The sequence below is a fragment of a genome, unplaced genomic scaffold (assembly GCF_019419815.1).
Source record: "Pyrus x bretschneideri cultivar Hongxiangsu unplaced genomic scaffold, Pyrus_bretschneideri_v1 Contig51, whole genome shotgun sequence".
Lineage (NCBI taxonomy): Eukaryota > Viridiplantae > Streptophyta > Magnoliopsida > Rosales > Rosaceae > Pyrus > Pyrus x bretschneideri.
The window spans coordinates 527,610-547,147 of record NW_025999789.1 but is presented as its reverse complement, the minus strand read 5'-3'; the positions used below and the strand labels follow the sequence as shown (position 1 = coordinate 547,147).

General features: G+C 37.5%; 4 protein-coding genes across 8 annotated transcripts; 3 read left to right on the top strand and 1 right to left on the bottom strand.

Moving 5' to 3' along the window:
* Positions 1–1,692: 1,692 nt before the first annotated feature.
* LOC103954028 (non-specific lipid transfer protein GPI-anchored 6) lies at positions 1,693–3,543 on the top strand. 5 transcript variants are annotated; one of them, XR_007252984.1, is made up of 4 exons: positions 1,693–2,131; positions 2,249–2,350; positions 2,494–2,653; positions 3,221–3,543. XR_007252984.1 is itself a non-coding variant. In XM_009365835.3 (4 exons), exons 1-3 carry the CDS (start codon positions 1,789–1,791, stop codon positions 2,612–2,614), a joined length of 582 nt encoding a protein of 193 aa, XP_009364110.1. In that variant the 5' UTR covers positions 1,694–1,788; the 3' UTR covers positions 2,615–2,653; positions 3,221–3,543. The 5 variants fall into 5 exon arrangements, 4 of the variants coding, with proteins under 4 accessions (XP_048425976.1, XP_048425977.1, XP_009364110.1 ...); XM_009365835.3 differs by having other exon boundaries at positions 1,694–2,131; positions 2,478–2,653; XM_048570019.1 differs by lacking the exon at positions 3,221–3,543 and having other exon boundaries at positions 2,494–2,877.
* A 1,695-nt stretch (positions 3,544–5,238) lies between these two features.
* LOC108867705 lies at positions 5,239–8,192 on the top strand (the record flags this gene model as incomplete). Its single annotated transcript, XM_018649113.2, has 2 exons — positions 5,239–5,865; positions 7,825–8,192. Coding segments are annotated over 2 exons (672 nt in total), but the record flags the coding sequence as incomplete, so codon positions are not given.
* Positions 8,193–9,947: 1,755 nt separating this feature from the next.
* On the top strand, positions 9,948–10,473 carry LOC103954027. The gene is made up of 2 exons (XM_048569954.1): positions 9,948–10,140; positions 10,247–10,473. Exons 1-2 carry the CDS (start codon positions 9,948–9,950, stop codon positions 10,471–10,473), a joined length of 420 nt encoding a protein of 139 aa, XP_048425911.1.
* A 3,518-nt stretch (positions 10,474–13,991) lies between these two features.
* On the bottom strand, positions 13,992–17,650 carry LOC103954031 (F-box/kelch-repeat protein At1g55270). Its single transcript, XM_009365841.3, has 2 exons — positions 17,294–17,650; positions 13,992–15,612 (listed from the first exon to the last, which is right to left on the bottom strand). The coding sequence occupies exons 1-2, from the start codon at positions 17,354–17,356 to the stop codon at positions 14,362–14,364; spliced, it is 1,314 nt and encodes a 437-aa protein (XP_009364116.1). The 5' UTR covers positions 17,357–17,650; the 3' UTR covers positions 13,992–14,361.
* Between the last annotated feature and the right edge of the window lie 1,888 nt (positions 17,651–19,538).

Below are 19,538 nucleotides of genomic sequence, written 5' to 3'. Positions count from 1 at the left end.
AACCAAATAAACGGTTATAACCGTCCTATTAATGAAGATGGACACTAGTGATCGTGGACTTGAAGTTGTTAGAAGGTACCGGTCTTTAAAAACAGATTTAAGCAGGAAAAGGGCTTTAAATATGAGGGTGTGATTTATAACTAACACCTATGTGCTGGTGTGATCTGATTACATGGTGTCCTTTTCCTGGCCTGTTTCTGTGATCCTCAAATGACCTAAATATTGATAGAGAGAGTGGTCCACTTATCCAACTTGAACAAGAAATCTATATCCATACATTATTTGTGTTTAAATAAATGAAATTTGTATACGATAAGTTATTGAATTTGATGTTCATCTCGTCTCGTGTCGCTACTTATAAATATCTTTACAAGAAAAGATTATCGTGTTCATTCATCTTAGTATTATGTATGATAATTCTTTATTCATTCTTCAAAGATACTTATAAAAATTAAAAGAAGCGGGCGGAAATAGTGTTCAAATTTATGTCATTTGATTTTGTTTAAGAAAGTGTTTCTTCTGTCTCTCTAAAACATTAATTCTGGAAACAACCTTACTGTACTTTATATTGCTCTGTTGGAAGTTGGAAAGAAAACCAATTTTATAGCATCATGAGAACATGGAAACAAAGTTCTAAACAGTAGAGCATTTGATCACATGGGGAAGAAGTTAACCCCTAGTTTCTAAAAGCAAAACAAGTCCAAAGCTTCTTTACGACTTCCTTGTTCACCAGCATCATTGTAAGGCAGATTTGTCTGCCTCCAACGATTATCAGAGATATAAAGTAAGTATTATCTAATCACGGATGAATGAAAATGGTCACGGGTTCGAGATTTTAATCCAGATAACCACGAGTTTCCAAAACTAGATACGTAGAAAATGATCTTGAGTGAAACAAATTAGAGAAATATTTTAAATTTTGTGTTTTCTGCTTCTGGTTTTGAGATTAATACTGAAACAAAAGATACCATACAACACAATACAATGAAGTGCCCCTTTGTTTATCCCATTACAGAACTCATCCTTCAGGCCAACTGAAAGATCCCCCAACTGTCCTCTATGTGTGGAAAAAACAGAAGAAAAACATTACAATATTAATGTACTTTTAAGTAGTATGTACTAATTCAACGATTGTGAAACCTCATACGTAGTGTATGATTAAGAGTTACATATAAGTTATTACACCGGTGTCTCTTTACTGAGCAAGTCTTACTAATTGAACAATTTTGATTCATACAATCATTGTAATTCACATCTTATATATGATTAAGAGTTACATAAATTATCACATTGGTGCATCTTTATTTCGAAAGTCTTACTAATTGAATACTTTTGATACATACAAACACCTTAAGCCACTTTTTATGTACAATCAAGGGAAGAGAAGTTACCACACCGGTGTCCCTTTATCCCCTTTTTTTTTTTTGGGTGGGGGTGTTGCTGTCGCAAAAAGGACAGTATTTCAGTTCATTCAGGGTTTGCGCAAACGAGGGCACTACAGCAGATGAGTCCAATATTTCTTCTAGTTTCAGATGTGATATTTTGGTGCACTATGTGACAGGCACATGCGATTTCAAGATAAAACATATCCTTTCACATGAGAAGACTCCAATGAAACTATACGAAGATGCTTGCACAATTATTGCCACTCCACCACCCAACTACCTTTCAAATGGCATAAAAACCAAAAGGGCAGCCAAGAAAAAACCACACACAAAAAAAATAAATAAAAAAACCCATTTCTTCTCTCTCTCCCGGCCCCCATCTCTCCTTTCTTTCTGCACTACCATGAGTAACTCAAAGGATGTGAGTGTGCAGGCACTCACATGCGCCTTGGTGTTGATATTTCTAGTTGGTTTTGGCAGCTGCAACATAGACCAGGATAGGGCAGAATGTACAGACCAGCTAGTAGGGCTTGCCCCGTGTATTCCGTACGTCGGCGGTGATGCCAAAACTCCAACCTTAGATTGTTGCAGTGGAATTAAAGAAGTGGTGCAGAAGAGCAAGAAATGCCTCTGTATCCTAATCAAGGACCGCGACGATCCGAAACTCGGCCTCAAGATCAATTCCACTCTTGCTTTGAACCTTCCTAGTTCCTGTCATGTACCTGTCAACATATCAACATGTATTGGTAAATACATATATATACTCAACTGAAGTATATTCTAATTAGTTTAATTTCTCTAGAAATGGACATGATTATATATATCACTAGTTTGATCATTTTCAACGTTGTTGATGGATTCAGATCTCTTGAATTTGCCATCAAACTCTCCGGACGCGAAGATGTTCCGGGATTTTGAAAACCAGACTGAAGCGAGAAGCAACTCTACTGCCCCTTTATCCAGCGGTATTCTAACAAATTTACTCCTAGAATTTTAGCATATTATGAATGGTAATTAATTTAATTACAATTTAATAGTTTTTTATCTCGTAATATATGTTCAATTTACTTGGTTTTATGTTAATTATTATAGTGAATTCTACAAGCAGTGGTACAGTTGCTCAAGCAAAGAGTGATGGTGGGAGGTTGGAAAAAAGATTGATGGGAATAGAGATGCTATTTGGGACTCTGCTGGTGTTTTATATTTCACACTTGGTGTTTTATGCTTGATACAAGACTGCCTTGTCCTTACTGCTGATCGTTTTGTGTGTAATGATCTCTCTCTCTCTCTCTCTCTCTCTCTCTCTCACACACACACACACATCATCTGCACTTATCTCTCTAATTATATATTAATCAATTGGATATTATTATGGGGCGTGTATGGATCAATTGGGATCATTCGAACCCTTTATATCATGATTTGTAATTTGTAATGACAAATGTTAACAAAATTATAGCTAGCAACTAAAATGGTCACTTTTGGCAACAAATATTGATCACTTTTATGTCCTATATGTTAACACTAAACCACAAACAAGATTCAGTTACTCGAATCACAACCGAACAAAATACAAAACACCAATTCATATAAGGTTGAAGCATACTGACCTGAAGAACTTTCATTGGATGCAACCATGGTTATTCACGATCAACCCGAATGCAGCTGCACTTCTTCTCTCTATCACGATGAATATTGATCACTTTTATGTCCTATATGTTAACACTAAACCACAAACAAGATTCAGTTACTCGAATCACAACCGAACAAAATACAAAACACCAATTCATATAAGGTTGAAGCATACTAACCTGAAAAACTTTCATTGGATGCAGCCATGGTTATTCATGATCAACCTGAATGCAGCTGCTCTTCTTCTCTCTGTCACGATGCTTATTGCTCAAACTAAGAACAGAACTCAGTTCCAAAAAAGTGTGTTCTTGTGAGAGGAGAGGTCGCTATATGTTCATACACATATCCCTTCTCATAATGGAATGAGGACTCCCTATTAGAATCCTTATGGAAACAACTTATATTTTCCTAATCCATATCAATTCATTACTCCAACAGAATTCTCAAGTTTATATCAATTGGTTTCAGATAGCCAATGCCAGATCACCTAGTCTCAAGTTTATATTCTTAACACTTTATATCTTCAGTTTCTCTTCTTTCTTTTTGGTAGCCCACAAAATTTGAAGGAAATGAAATTTTGGTGAATGTTTCGCGCGCTCGTTTTTCAGACAATCTGATACATTGGGTTAGTAAACTGTCAATCTAAAACTCTAGTTTGTAGACACAGTCAAGAATGTTAGTAGACCTCAATGTTTTCACAGTCCTGAAAGATCTCATTGGGATGTTAATGTTTTGGCAAATGATCAAACTTTCCTCACTTCTTAATATTAAAGAGAAAGAAGTGCCTCTTGAGAGGAGCTAGAGCTAGTGGCTAGCTATCCCTCTTTCACGACGAAGGGTGGCACGTAATCCTTACGTGAACCTTAAAAAAACGACCTTATACAAATCATGAGACTCGATGCGAAAAAGCTAAAATGTGTAGCAATTTTTAATTACAATAGAAAACAGTCACTTTGTCGTCTCTTTTTCATTTTTGTTCGTAAAGCACAAACCCTTTTTCATTATTGTTCGTCATCTCCAATTCAAGCCCACAGCTATGGCCATGGTACATTACAAAGCCACATGGGCTTCAAGCTTCTATACCGGCCTTGCATTGAAGGACAATATCATCGGCATGCCCATGAGTAAAATTTAACAATATGCATCGCCATCAGCTATGAGCCACCAGAAATTATCGTGATAAAGCCACTAGCTGATCCTCTTGAAGGAAAAAAAAAATTACGTATGTGCAAACGATCTAAACTTAACGTAATATAGTCCTTAGCATATAAAAATGCTAGAAACTTCATGTAGTATTTGTGTCACTTTTGTGTCAAACCTTTTATATTAACAAATCGTTTTGTATCAAACTCATTATCTTAATGGATTCTTAAGAGGTGACTCGACAATAATTTGACTCGCTAACGTGTCGTTTTGAGTCAGATTAATGGATCGTGCAAAAAATTGTTATGCCTAATGTCTAGACCAAACAAACAAATTGTATTTGTGTCATTTATATATCATAGCCGTTATCTTAATAGGTGACCCAATAACTACTTGATTTGTTAACGAGTTCTTAACGTGTGATCTGATAATGACCCGACTCATTGACAGGTTGATTAAAAAATTATTACTTCTATGTCATTTCGTGTCAGATTAATAAGTCGTTCAAGAAATTGTTACGCCTTTTTTAGACTCAAATTCTAATTGTGGTTGATGAATCATGAAATGTAACCCATGCTTTGGTGTACCTTTCTATTTATATCTTCTTCCCTCTTTTTGGTTATAGTAGTGACTCATCCATATTTTTTTTTAATCAATAGTGACTCATCCATCTTAACTGTTCTTGTGTTTTTTTTTCCCCCTTAATTGAGAATTTCATTGGATAAGGTGAAATCAAGAGGTAATTTTTGGGGTTTTTTTTATTTATATAAAATGGTATTTTTTTGGGTCTTGCATGATAATAATTTTACCCTAACCTAAAGTACGACATATCAAGGCACTTTAAATTAGAACGAATATCTCATACTCCGATATATCGTAGCCCGTCATTGTGTACAAGTCATAATATCCTTTTCTTTTCGTTTTTAACCAATAAAGCATTATCCATTGTCTGATTCTTCTGCCACCAACCAACCTGGACTTCAAGAAAAACCCATGATTTCCCATAAATACCACACCAACCTCAAAACAAATCCAAACCGTCCAAGCCTCTCAAATCCAACGGTACAGACTCCTCTAAACCCCTCACGTCCTCAATATATACACCCAAAAATCTTTCCGGAAAGTCCAACCTGCAAAGGATACTCAAGAACCCGAAAAGCACAGAACTTTGTCAAAACCCATACACACTCTCTATAGCACCCGACCCGAATATGGCACAGAACCGATACCCCATCTGGGTCTGATCCCGATCCTCCTCTTCTCTCTCTCCGTCCTCCCAAGTCTCTCTCTTTCTCTCTCTAACTCCCCACCCACAGTCTTCGACATTTTACCCGAATACGGCCTCCCCCGCGGCCTCTTACCGTCGTCGGTCTCCAACTACACGCTCTCCGACGACGGCCGATTCGTCGTCGTTTTGCCCAAGACCTGCTACATTCAGTTCGATTACTTGGTCTACTACGAAAAGACCATAACGGGCAAGCTCACATACGGGGCGATCACGGACTTGAAGGGGATTCAGGTCCAGAGGTTCTTGTTCTGGTTCGACGTCGACGAGATCAGGGTCGATTTGCCGCCCTCGGATAGCATTTACTTCACTGTTGGGATCATCAACAAGAAGCTCGACGTCGATCAGTTTGAAAATGTCCGGTCTTGCCGTGACGGGTTATCGGGTTCTTGCGTCGGGTTGTTCAAACGGGGCATTCAGGTATTTTACTTATTTGATTACTTAAGTAACTGTTTATTTCTCGCTTCTTGATTGCTTTTGGGGTTTTATAATTTTATGTTTTTTTATTGAATTATTGTGTGTAAATTGGATTTTTGAGTTTTGAATTCTTGCAACTTTATGCTTCTGGGGTTTGTAATTTTAGAGCTAAATTAGATAAATAAAGTATAAATTGAATCCTTGAAGTGGACATCTTTGTTAAAAAGAATCAATTTTGTTTGTAAAGATTGTGTTTTGTGTGTGATTATATGAGAAGTTTAATTCAATTTCTGAATTGTCATTATTTTTCCTGGTAATTGAGGAGGTAGTTAAGTTATTTGAATCTGTGGATGTAATCGATACGAACCGAAATGGAAAACAACAAAAACAAATCAATTTTGTTTGTAAAGGTTTTGTGTGTGATTATATTGAGAAGTTTAATTCAATTTCTGGATTGTCATTGTTTTTCCTTGTAGTTGAGGAGGTAGTGGATTGTCATTGTTTTTCCTTGTAGTTGAGGAGGTAGTTAAGTTATTTGAATTTGTGGAAGTAATTGATTCGAACTGAAATGGAAAACAACAAAAATGCATAGAGTTGAGTGGTCCTAGTGAGGAAAGCTCCTCAAGAACTTCCTTAATCATCAGCTTGCATATAAGGCCAGAAAGTATTAATAAGAGTGTTAGGTGTCCCTAATAAACTACTGAGACAGTTGGGCGGCTACATGCGAAAGGCATGAGCATATAACAGCTTGGACAGCAAATTATTCTGTCTACAAGCTGACAACATAGCCAATAATGCGTAACAAACGACACAGTGTGCAGAGTCTACAAACTTGTCTTATGCGAAGCTTATGCATTACATTGAATTAGAATGTACTGGCATGTTTATTTCTTGAGTGAAGCTATGGTCGGTTTCATTGAATGGTTGAATTCGTAGGGAATGAGATCATGTTTTTAAGTCTAATGGAAATTGAATTAAAGTCTAGTGTGGGTGTATCATGAAAACCAAGTCACCAAAATTTAGGAGCATTTTATTGGAAGGTAAGTACACTGAAAGTTCTTCATGAAAGAAAGGGACTTTTCATGCGTAATTTTTATCCTCTCATCCTCTGCTAGTTTGTCGGGTTAGATACTATGAGGCCGTTTCTGTTTTGTGGTTTACAGTTGGTTTAATATCATAAAAGGGTTTCAATTTGTGGGTTGGAACTGGGATGGGGGGTTGTGGATGCTCAATATGTTTCTCATGCTTAACATTATCAGTTCAAACTGGTGTGTGCGTGTCGCACCTTAAAGATTGATCTAGAATCTACGATATTAAAATGAACGATAGGAAATTGGGTGGTCCCACCATGGGTAAGAAGGGTGTGTTGAGATTTATTAATTGTTATTTCTCTTTTGAAAATGTGAGAAATCTTGAGTTTTGGGAGTAAGCATTTGCATAGGCTTGTGTCTTGTGAGGATGAGATTGTTGTATCCGTGGCTTCTTAATGATAACTTGGGAGTTAAAGGACAAGGAATGTTCTCTAGAGATCTCTGAAAATCAAACAAGTGGATTTCATTAAATTCTTCAATCACACGAAAATTAGTACCTCCATTTGGTTTTTATTTTTTTATTTTTTATTTTTGGGTTATATTTTTACACTGACAATGAGCGACCACAGTTTTAGAGATATTAAAGATGCCATAGGGTTTAGTTAATTCTTAAGTCATTTTTGCTCTGTTGGGAACCTTGGCACAGATAAGAACGGGGTGAAGAGTGGTCTTCATCGCCTTAGAATCACATGATTACAAGTGACTAAATCTTTGCTATAGGTTGTCTTAATCTCTGCATTAAGTGAGCTTTGAGGTTAAAAGTTTATTTTCCTGAAATTTTTTATGCTGCGTTCAAATTGGAATCCGTACTTGTTGTGCTTCACCCTACCGATATGCACGTAACATGTTCTTTTCCTGTGGTGATTTGCAGCTTCCAACCCCAGTGGAAGAAATTGAGATGCTAATTACCGAATAGACACCACCAAGTGGTTATGCTGTACGATGTAGTGGCTGAGCAAAGGGGCTCTCCAAGAAGTAGTTCACACTTCCAGACTCACAAAGCCTGTCGAGTTTGGTTTTAGAAGAAATCAGTGTTATGTACTCCATAAGGGAATTTACTAGTGTTACTCGTTCGAACTGCGTAGTTTGTATCTGCAGACTGCATTATCGTCAAATATCGTGTATGACGTAATCAAATCTTGTATATATTAAGCTGGATGTTAAAACTCAAGACTGTTACTTCTACCCGTTAATATCAAGGGTGAAAGTTGAAATGGATATGTGTGCATCTTGGTGATATTACCTTGTTAGCGTTGTCGTAAGTGTCGGTGGAAATCGGAGGCAAACTATCTCCTCTCTTTGACATCCTTCTGAAATGAATGTTCGTTTTACTTTACTAGACAGACTAATCTGGAAACATAACACGAAGGCAACATATTAATGTTGTTAGCTGAAGATTATGCCAATTAATCGAAGTATGCATGATGAACCACAATCGAATTCAAACCCTAAAGCATGCATGTTGAAATTTGATGATCGGGACGTTGAAGATTTCGGAATCCATCGAACTCAACCAAGCCATAGACAGCTGGCTGGAATTTGCTCGCCTAAAGAATTGATTGAACGGGGAAGGGATAGAAATACAAGACATTTGTAACAAGTAGATATACATAGGTCGATTTGCTGCCATCGAGGGAGAGGAAGAACAAGGATTTCAAGGAAAGAATGTCAGGTTTTCCTCTATATTGTTAGAGCTCAGTGACTCAGTCGCAGATTGCTTTCGAGGACTTTCTTGGAGGAAAGGCTCATTGGCAAGGCACCAGTCGAGTTAGTATGTGGTGAATCAAATTTACGAAGTTATTAAACATCTTGAAATAACAGAATCTCAAACTGGCAGCAGCAGTACATTCGAATAACAGATCATGAGTGCTCAGAGAGGCTGCGTCGCATTCTATAACACGTCGGGAAAATAACAGCAGAAGCTGTAGAACATCCTGCAGTCGTAGATACATTGGTTTGCGGTGGAACAGAGTAGAGCCTGCCAGCCGCTGTGATGAGCTCTGAAGGTTGAGCAGCTTGACAAATATCACATGGTGTCATCGGCGAGCCTCAGTTTCTTGAATGATTTTGACTGCTCATACAATACTCTTGAAGGACCAATACCGTAAAGCACTCCGCTCCAAGGCTTCAGTTCTTCTGCATTTGAGGGGAATCCAAAACTTTGTGGCGCTCCACTTCCAAATGAATACAGACAGATCAATGGTGTTGATGACAGCATGACACGGCTAATAAGAACAATCGGGATCAAATTCCATGGTTTCGTATTTTTGTTGTACTTGGGTTCATCGTAGGATTTTGGGGAGTTTGTGGTCCTTTGATGGTTAAGAAGACATGGCGATATTCAGATTTCCGATTCCTAGACAATGTAAATGATAGGCTGTGTGATGGTAACCGTGTGGATGACCAGGATGCAGAGAGCGCTTAGAAATTTGATTGTGTTTGCTTTTTCTTTTGACAACATGTACTTTTTATCTTACGTTATCATTTTCTTGTTCCATAACGCAGTCAATTTGCTTTATGAGTGTCGTTCACGTTACCAAAAATTTATATATGTATCGATATAACATATGTAATCAACAACATAATCATTTTTTTAAATACCGAAATCAATATATTTATAATAAGAGGATGGAGGAATAAATTGATTGCCAACTCATTATTTTTAAAATTCAAACATAAGTCCTATCACTTAAAATAAAAAAAAATAATATTAAACCGTAGTACAAAGTAGGTGGGGGAAATATAATCATCTTGTAGATGTTACAATTTGGAATAATTGAACAGGGTTAAAAATGTCATTAACTTACCCTCGTAACAAAGAAGTGCATTGGACTTTCCCTCCAACTAAAGATACCTACCACCAACCATCCAGCCCAATCATAGAACAAAATTTTCTTCCTATATTACCCCTCAGCATTCTCCTAAACTTCCATCTCTCTCCCTCCTCTGTTCTTCCCCAAGTCAAACTCTCACCTTTCTTCCTCGGAGGCAACAATGGCACCAGGCACCGCTCAGATCTCTCTCTACCTTCTCCTCCTAATCCTTTTCTCAAAAACCGATCTAACTCTATCCCTCAGATACCTCAAACCCAATCCCAACGGTCCATCCAACACCTCCGTATCAATCGCAGACGTCCACGACCTCCTCCCCAAGTACGGTCCTCCCAAAGGGTCTCTTACCCAACAACGTAAAATCCTACACTCTCGCAGAAGATGGAAGCTTCGAGATCTTCCTCGGAAGCCCGTGTTACGTACACTTTGATCAGTTGGTTTACTACAACAAGCATATTAAAGGGAAGCTGAGTTATGGGGCAGTTTCTGATGTGTCTGGGATTCAAGCCAAGAAGCTTTTTATTTGGGTTTCTGTTACCGGGATTCACCGTGACAAAGGATCGGATTCCGTTGAGTTTTACGTTGGTGCCTTGTCGGAGAAGCTGCCGGCGAAACAGTTTGAAGATATTCCTGAGTGTAAGAACAAGGCTTGCCATGGTGTCGGAAGTGGTTCTGTTGAGTCAATCTGAGGTATTATTCTTTCCTTCTAGAAAATACAGAATTATTGGTTTTATTTGTTTTTTGTTGGATTAAATGGGAAAGACTAGAATTTTTTGTTACTGGTTTTTGCATGTAGCTCAAGTTGTTATGAGCATTTACTCCTGCACCTCGGGTTTGTGTAAATCCACCTATCTAATAACGCTTGTAGCAACAAAACAAAACAAAACAAAAAATCCACAGAAGCATTTGGATTTTTCAGGAAGTTCAGCCCTTTATATTTTTCCTCTGAGTTTGATCTTTGTAAGATTAATTGTAGGCTAGGCTATTGAAAAAAAATAATCGAATCAAACCGGAGGAAACTAAATGTTTGTTGATTGTTTGTCTCGGCAGATTAGATTATTAGACCAACAGAAGATCAAAAGATTTATTGCAGACAGATTGAAAGGAATATATCTGTCTTTGGCTTTGATTTCTCTTCAGGACCTATAATAAACAGCGAAGTTGTGTGTGTGTGTGTGTGTGTTTTTTTTCTTTTTTTTCTGATTAACGACTTGTTCGATCTGAATGTAGAATGTTGTGATCATGCTCAAGAAAGATCAAGGATTTCAATAATATTCGGGTGATAATATAGGCACTTGACATTTGAATCACCAAAATTTGGAATCTCGCATTATTTACTTCCATATAGGCACTGGACATCAGAAATGCAAATTTTGTTCCAATCTTGTTTCGCTTTGTTTCACTACTATCCATGCTCTAACTCTTTGGGGCATTGCTTAGTTTTCTCCTATAGATAGTGTTCAAATATTGGAGGTTCAGGTCTCAGGTCGAAAGATCAACCTTATCAACCCCATCTTGGACCTTATTTTCTTAATTTCTGATGCAGGAAGTTCTCAGTACTTAATGAGCTGGTTCAGTTCCGATGTGTCATTTCGCAATTTGTACTAACGTGTCTCTAAATCTGTTTATCGTTAAGGGCGGCATTACATTATCATTTCTCCATTTAACGAGATTTGGTGGAGCTATGCTGGCGAAAATCTTGTAATCTCTTCAAGTTTTCTGCAGGGATCATTCAAAAAGAAGTTTATAGTGATGCTGCATGATGAAAAGGCTTTCTAGGTTACCATAAAAACAAAACCAAAACCAAAACCAAATTTGTATTGTTGAAGCCCTAAAACCTTCATATGTGAAGCACTAATCATACAGCTGGGAAGCTGGACAACATTGTGCAGCTTCCCGGCTGTATGTTTTATGTTCGAAAGACAACATTTTAAACCCAAATTTTCACCAAAGACAACATTTTAAACCCAAATTTTCACCAATTATTGAAGGAGGGAGGATTTGATTCTATTTAAAAGTAAAAAGTTTCTGTCTAGATTTCTTAAGCAAAAGTATAACTGACTTGCTTCATTAAATTGGCTTCATGGGCATTGGCCTAATGTAGGCTTTACTTGCTAAAATCGAAAATTAGGGTAATCTTGGGAGGACTAATGAAGCTGCCCCGATATTGTTGCAGGTAGAAAAAGTACAATGCAATCACTGCATGGAAGAAGGAAACCATCTGCAGATCTTTCCATCGATCTCTTGCAGTCATCTGTATGCTTGAACAAGGTGGCCAGGAGAAGCAAATAAATGTGCATATGAATTCTTCGTAGCAGAGAGAGAGAGAGAGAGAGAGAGAGCGCAAGAGGGGTTATTCTGGTGTAAACCTTGTGATTAATGAGTGTGTGTGTGTATATATATATACGTATAAAAATTTCATGCTTGTCAATAAATTATTTGGTGGACCTTCTTTCTTCTTTTCTTCCTAAATTTGTAAGGGAAAAGATACAGCAGCATTAAGCTGTTTCTACAAGTGAAACATTATGCAGTGGATAGGGATTGAGTCTCCCATTGTCCCTGCTGCTTGGCTTTCATACATATTCTGAAATTTACCTTTCAGACGTATTATTGGCTTTCATATAACGAATCCGAAGGCAAAGTTGTTTCCCTAGTAAACCATTCGACGTTATTTCTGTGACGCATCCGAATGCAAAGATGAAATGATCTAAAGAGAACCATGCAAACACAAAAGAACTTCAGATTCAGCCACCAAAGCCTCGTAAAACCTACTCGAGCCACAACGCACGAATACAGATCGACCATGTAACGGCGTAAAGTGGCAGATCCATTCTGAAAGCAAAGGTAAAAACTCTCCTAGAGAGATTGGTTAATGTCTGTTGTACAATGAAGTATGAACTAGAACCAAATCCTTGTGGTCAACCTTTATTATGTAATTAGATTTGTTTAGAAACCGAAGACTTAATTAATCATATTTAATCATGTATTTTAGAACCAAATCCAATGTGAACTCTACAAATAACACCAATTTTGAAGTCTTGGATGGTTGAATCTTGCAATCAATAATGGCTAATATATTTAAATTAAAAAATATATATTACCATAACAATCGGCATGCACTATTAGTCTATGATTAGGTCATATAAGATCAGCCTAATTAATTAATGATTAGGGTCTCAATTATCCATCCAAATATTTGAACAAAGCTTGGCTGCTTTAAAACAAGCATGATCTTCTGTTCTCACCCAATAACAACTTGACAAGTATCCAAAAAATTAAAAAATTAAAACCTGAACTAACAACTTGGACACTGGTCAACTTGTTATTGGGAGAGAGCAGGAGTAGCCAAGCTTTGTTCCAAATATTTTACTTAATTTTTTTCACGAGCTTGCCAATAGAATAGTAATTATATATTTATATACAATCTTTGACCTATTTGACATGCATAAAATTATAAAAATGCTTTTTCACTATGGGTAAGCATAGTTTTGTTACTCTTTTGTAACTTCTTTGCCTTTCTTTCCTTTCCTTTCCTTCGCTTCAATCCATGTGAAACCCATGCTTTTAAGTTTTTAGAAACGTTTGAAGCTATAAATACATTGATCGTGCTCAATCCAAACAACGTAAATCGACTTTGAGTTTCGGGGCACGTTTCTCTTCAATCCCTTGCCGAATCCGACGTCAAGAAATTGATCAAACCCTTTAGGGTATTGAACTTTCCGAGCAAGCTGCTGCGATGGATGTTCGTCGAGAGGTTGCTGCTGCCGGCGGGAGCAAAAGGATTCAGAAGGAAAAGGAGAATACAATGAAGAAACAGATGGTGAGCCGGAGGATGAATGCGGCAGATGATCAGGAAGGCGACGTCAATGAAATGGCTGATGCCTTCATCATAAAGTTCAGAAACCAGCTCAAGATTCAAAGGGAAGAGTCGTTCAAACGGTTTCAGGATATGATCGCTCGTGGAGTTTGAAATATGTATGTTGTTACTCGTAACTTTGTGCTTATAATCGGAACAGTTCATATTATAAATCACTTTGTATACTTCTACCATTTTCGTCCATTTGTGATTTTACAATTCGATAACTAAACCACCTTAGTTTTAATTGATTTATTTTTGCAGACATCATTTTTATAGTGATTTATACAGTTCTAATAAAAAACACGAAAGCATATGAATTAGAAGCAAAAAGCTTTGAGTAGCCAAGCATTATTCTAATGAAAAAAATATATTGAATGATCTCTAATGACACGTATATTCACAAACGCATATCTAAGATTACATGCTACTAAACATAAAATCCCCATAGCACAAGACAAAAAGGCCTAGATCAATATAACTAGATTTCCACATTTATCTGCTCTCTCTTGATCATTAATGTAAAGAAATGGCCTCATAAATCTTTTTCCGAGGCCAAAAACCTCGAAATTCTATTTCCGAAACCAGTATCGCCAGTCACATACCAGATCTCTTGCAAGAGATGACCGCCTTGGCTCTACAGATGCACCAACAATGCTTCTCATCTCAACTCTTCCTTCACACAAAGCACAAGCAACACCGACACCAGGTTCTCAGCTTGTCATGCTTGGAGCACCTGACAGTGTACAATGTGACTCTTCAAACCAGTTCGGCCTGCTATACTAGACCATAAATTGGAGACCAGAGTTCTGAAATGACCTTTACCGGCGATATTTTCCCAAAGCTGAGGGTTGCTTTCGACATGTTTATCCGGACTTGAAACATCAACTAAACTGATGCTCATGTTATTACGAATAATGCAAAGCTTCCCGTTAAGGGGAACAAGTGCAGCAGCCTCCAAAGCACGAGAACTCCCTAGATGAAGCTTGCTATCTATAAATTTGATCCATGAATCTGATACTCTATCATAGACCCTAAGCTTGCACCCATCACGGCAGTCCAGAGCATAGAGCTGCCCATTTAAAGAAATACTGGGGTTGCGCCACCCAGCAACCATCCCGTCACTAATAGGAGTCCAGGTATTGGCTTCGGGAGTATAGGCTTCACTCATTACCTCACGGTGTGACCCAAGTCCTTTTAGGAACCACATTCCATCATGAACCACCCCAATAAAGGGCACCATAGCTGTGCTCATATCGGAAATAAAGCTCCACCGATTTTTGTTCGGATCATAAATTTCAGCAGAACGAAGAGTCCTTTGAATTCCTTCACACTCCCCACCGGCTACATAAAGACAATTATTAATAACACAAGAGCCAAAGAAATGGCGTTTCCGAAGCATATCTGGTGCCCTGTGCCATTTATTTGTCCGAGCACTGTAAAAAATAACCCTTCTCATAGATCCCTTCAATGGATCTTTTCCTCCAAACAAGTACAGGTGACAACCGCTAAGGACAGCACAACCAAAACCAAGCGCAGCAGAATACTCACCAGGAACGGGTGGAAGCGGCTGCCAGAGCTGGTATGTAGGATCAAAAGCATGCCAAGAGATCCTTCCATCACGGTCTCTTTTGATAACATAAACCCATTCTTCTGCCATTCCAAGACTTTTTCTAAGCGAATAAAAGAAGTTTCCAGCTAGAAGGCGATACCACCTTTTGCAAACTAGACGGAGTTTTCTATGTTCAACACGGGGTACTCTGATTAAACAAGCAATTGCAAGATCATCAGGTAGACCAGGCAGGAGGGGTGGCTGGATTCTAGTCCTTTCCCTGCGCAAGTTTTTTCCCCTGTGTGCATTAGGATTGATATCAGGCTGGATGCAAATTTTTGATCCTGGGACAAACTTTCTTGCTCCTGCAACTGTTTTTAAGCCCGCATCTACTTTACAATAGCATGATACGGAGTCAACCTGCAAACCAAGGCATGTCAGGATGCATGAGATAACAAAAGTAAAAGGTAAGTTAGAAACACCGAGGGGAAGCTAGTGGCCACAAGTCTGCGACATATAATTTGACGTGCTTATGACAATAGATATACGGTAGGCACGGAGTTGGTGACATTATATGGGACTGCTTAGGTTAATAACATGATTTACACCACCAAAATAAAAAAACAAATCCGGGATGGTAACAAAAGTATAAAATACAAAAAAATGATAGTAGCAATTGAATCCTTTTCCACAGCACGAAAGAGGTGGAGGAGTTAAAGGATGTATGTATTTATCTACATATAATTTATCATGCAAAAAGAATGATATGGTTGCCCAACAAATGAACTACTCAAGCACTACAAAGCTATTACTAAAATACACTACAAAGACACTAAACAAAGGACTTTCATATGACAACTTTACGAAACTCTAAGGAGTCATTTGAAAGTTCTCTCAAACGCATTGCATCTAGTCATTTCGAGATCCTCTTTCTAATTTTTGTAGCGCATTCCTAATAAATTTGGCCCAAGTCCCTCATCCAAATGCACACCAGAGAACAAGATAGAAATGGCTTGAATAACCCTCCAAGTACTGAAAAGTAAATGCAGTAATTTCATCCAAAAAAACTTGTAAATGTTACAAGAACATAATTGAAACTCATGTTGAAGGCAGCTAATTGTGAAAAAACACTAATTTCTTAGCAACAAAAAGCTAGGATAGGATAACAAGAATGACCTCCTTTCTCTAACTTTGTTCTTTAATACAGACATTTGGGAAGAACACACTTTATAATTAAACCGAGGGAGAGAGATCTTAGGTTCCAACTTGATCATCATTGATTAGCAGCCAACACAATCCCAACACCACGAAATCAGAACAGGCACCTCAAAGGCATTTATTAGAGTACTCAAGAAGCAAAAATCCGCAGCTTGCGGAGTGAGAACAATCCTAACAAATGATCATCAAATTCCTTCTTCGAAAAAAGTTCACTCTGTTAATAAATCACTAGGATTTAATCCTTAGATCACCATAACCCCCATGAAATAAATCACAAAAGAAAGAAGTTAAGCATTAGCATTTCCAGAACCTGTATGCTCACAAAATAATTCCAAAGTTCCCTAAAAGCTCATGAAAACAGAAGAAGCAAAAGGACAATGCAAAGCACGAAGAACCAGATAACCTCAAACACGCAAGCTCACAACCAAATGTCCAATCTTTTCTCAACAATTTTGCATAATTCAGCTAAATTCTCATAAGAATCAAAGTCAAACATTTCCCCATCCCCTATGGAAAAGTCCGTTAGATAATGAACTATTGGTTCTAAGCCGTCTCTGGCGATGAATTAACAATTCAAAGTACCTTTCTTGCGTATTCTTGGTTTACCAGCGTTTATACATAGATGTAGGAAGATCCATTTGGGAAGAAGCCTCATACAATAAAAATTCAAAACCTTTCCCCAAAGAATCACACATTCAACAAAAATACTTGCTGAGCACCTCTACAATCTTAAGAAAACACAAACCGAAAAGAAAAATCCAAAATTTCTTCCCAATTTTTCACAATTTAGCTAAACTTTCATCTGGGTATCTCCCAAATGCCATGAAAAACTTATAAAAACATAAAAAGGAAATTGGGTTCAGATATCAGCGAGGAGACTAACCAGTGGAGCTTGAACTCTGAAGCCCCTCTGAGCATTGGAAGACTGTTCAGTGTTCTGGTCCATCTGCGAATCACAAGCTCATAGAAAAATGGTTGGAGGAAGCTTGGATCGAGAAGCCACTTCGGAGATGGAATTTCAATTTCTTGAATCCGATCCAGCAGATTGCATAAATGAACTGGAAGCCTTTTGTTTTCTTCTGGGGAGGATTGTTTTTCCTTTTTATCACTGCAAATGCAAACAAAAAATGCAGAAAAAAAAAATAGAAGTCTGCCTCCACCAACTGAGAAGTTAGACTTAGAACAACATCAAAATGTGAGGGCACATCTTCTCTCTCTTTCACTCTCTCTCTCTCTCTCTCTCTCTATAGAGAAGACTTGCTTGCAGTCTCTTGTTTCTTTATCTCTCTAGACCAAAGAGTACAGCTGGACCATGGGCTCACCAACATCTGAATTTGTATTTTGATAAGTAATTTCTGTATGTATAGGCTGAAAAACTAAAATGGTTAAAGCTTTTTGTTCTTTCCATTTAATTAGAGCGTTACTCTGACACGTTGCACAAATGCAAAGCCTTGCATATATAAATTAACGTCAAATTAAATAAGATGGACCAGCGTTGCCGTTGACGGGATGAAATACAATGACCTAATTAGTTAAATTCAAAACACAAATTTGTTTATACAACAAAATTTGAATGTGATTTTGGGTTAAAGTGCATAATTAATCAGCATAAATAGGTATTGAACTCGTCATTCATTGAAATCAAACTTGAATTTTCTCACTTACAAGTGACCAAAAATGTCACTAAGCCATAACGGAATGACCTAACTCAAAACACAAATTTGTATACACAATGAAATTGGAAGGTAATTTTGGATTAAATGCATAATTAATCAGCATAAACAGATATAAAACTCATCATTCATTCAAATCGAACTTGAATTTTCTCACTTACAAGCGAATAAGAATACCACTAAAGCGTAACGCAATTTGAAAGTTAAATGTAAAACATAATGAATCAAACAAAATGCAAGCAAAATAGAGGGACTAAAATGGTGTTTAACCCCCTTCTTAGATGTTTGATTTGAACTTCAACTCCAACATGGGTGATAGAGCCCATGTCAAAACCCCAATTTAGGGGAGAGGACAAATAACAGAGTGAGGGAGACAGACAAGACATTGGGAAGGGTTGGATATTGCTTTTGGACTCACAAAATATTAATAGCTCACCTCCATCACTCTTTAATGAGCTTACCTATCCATTGGCTACTGTTTAATGAAATTTCATTTTCTGTTTCTTACTTCCACCCAACTCTCTCTCTTATCCTTTTCTCAAAGTTTGGTGTCCAATTGTTTCTATTGGATATGAATCAATTGAAATCGATTATTTTTAACGTGGCTCATGAGATCTGAACTCATGACTTAATCCAACAAGGTCGATAAATTGAAGACTTTGCACTGCTAGACCAATTTTCATTATGTTAGTCGCATTGATACTGATTAGAAACATTACCAAATGAAAATAAAGGGTTTGTCTTTGGTAGTCCAGCCTACCAAGTCGTCTGATTTTTTAAACATTCACCCGTTTAATTTCTTAGTATCAAAGTTCCACGGTTTATTTTTCAGACTACTCACGGATTAAAGAAAATTTGAAAAAATAAGAAAAAGAAAGGGGAAAAGGAGAATATAAAAATCAACAAAGAAAAGAAAGAGGAGATATCCAACATTTTGATTTGGATGTGAGAAAGATAAGATAAAATGTGTACTTGCTCTTTTGGCTCATATGCGCACGTCAAAAGAGATGAAGGCTTTGTTTATGTCTTGATATGTCAAAAGACTCAAAGGGAGTCGAGACCTTTTATTTCCTACGTAATTAACCACTTATTTCGAGTTGTTGATGGACACTCACCTCTCCTTATGTCCCGCACGCCAAAAATAAAAATCAAAGTCTCTCTCTCTTTGGGGTTAGACTTCAACGATGCGACACTCTAAACTACTCTAATATCCAAAGAGGGTTGAGCTCGCAAAACACAAGCAAGTTGCTATAGGCTAATATCCAAAGAGGGTTGAGCTCGCAAAACACAAGCAAGTTGCTATAGTCAACTGGCCTAACACACATTTGCAAATTTTTGAATACATTATGTACCCATTTTTTATAATGTTAGAAACGATTTCAGCAAAGAGAGAAGTAGAACATGGGTCCTCAAGAGTATGATACAAAGGCAAATGCTGTTAACCAACTGAACTAT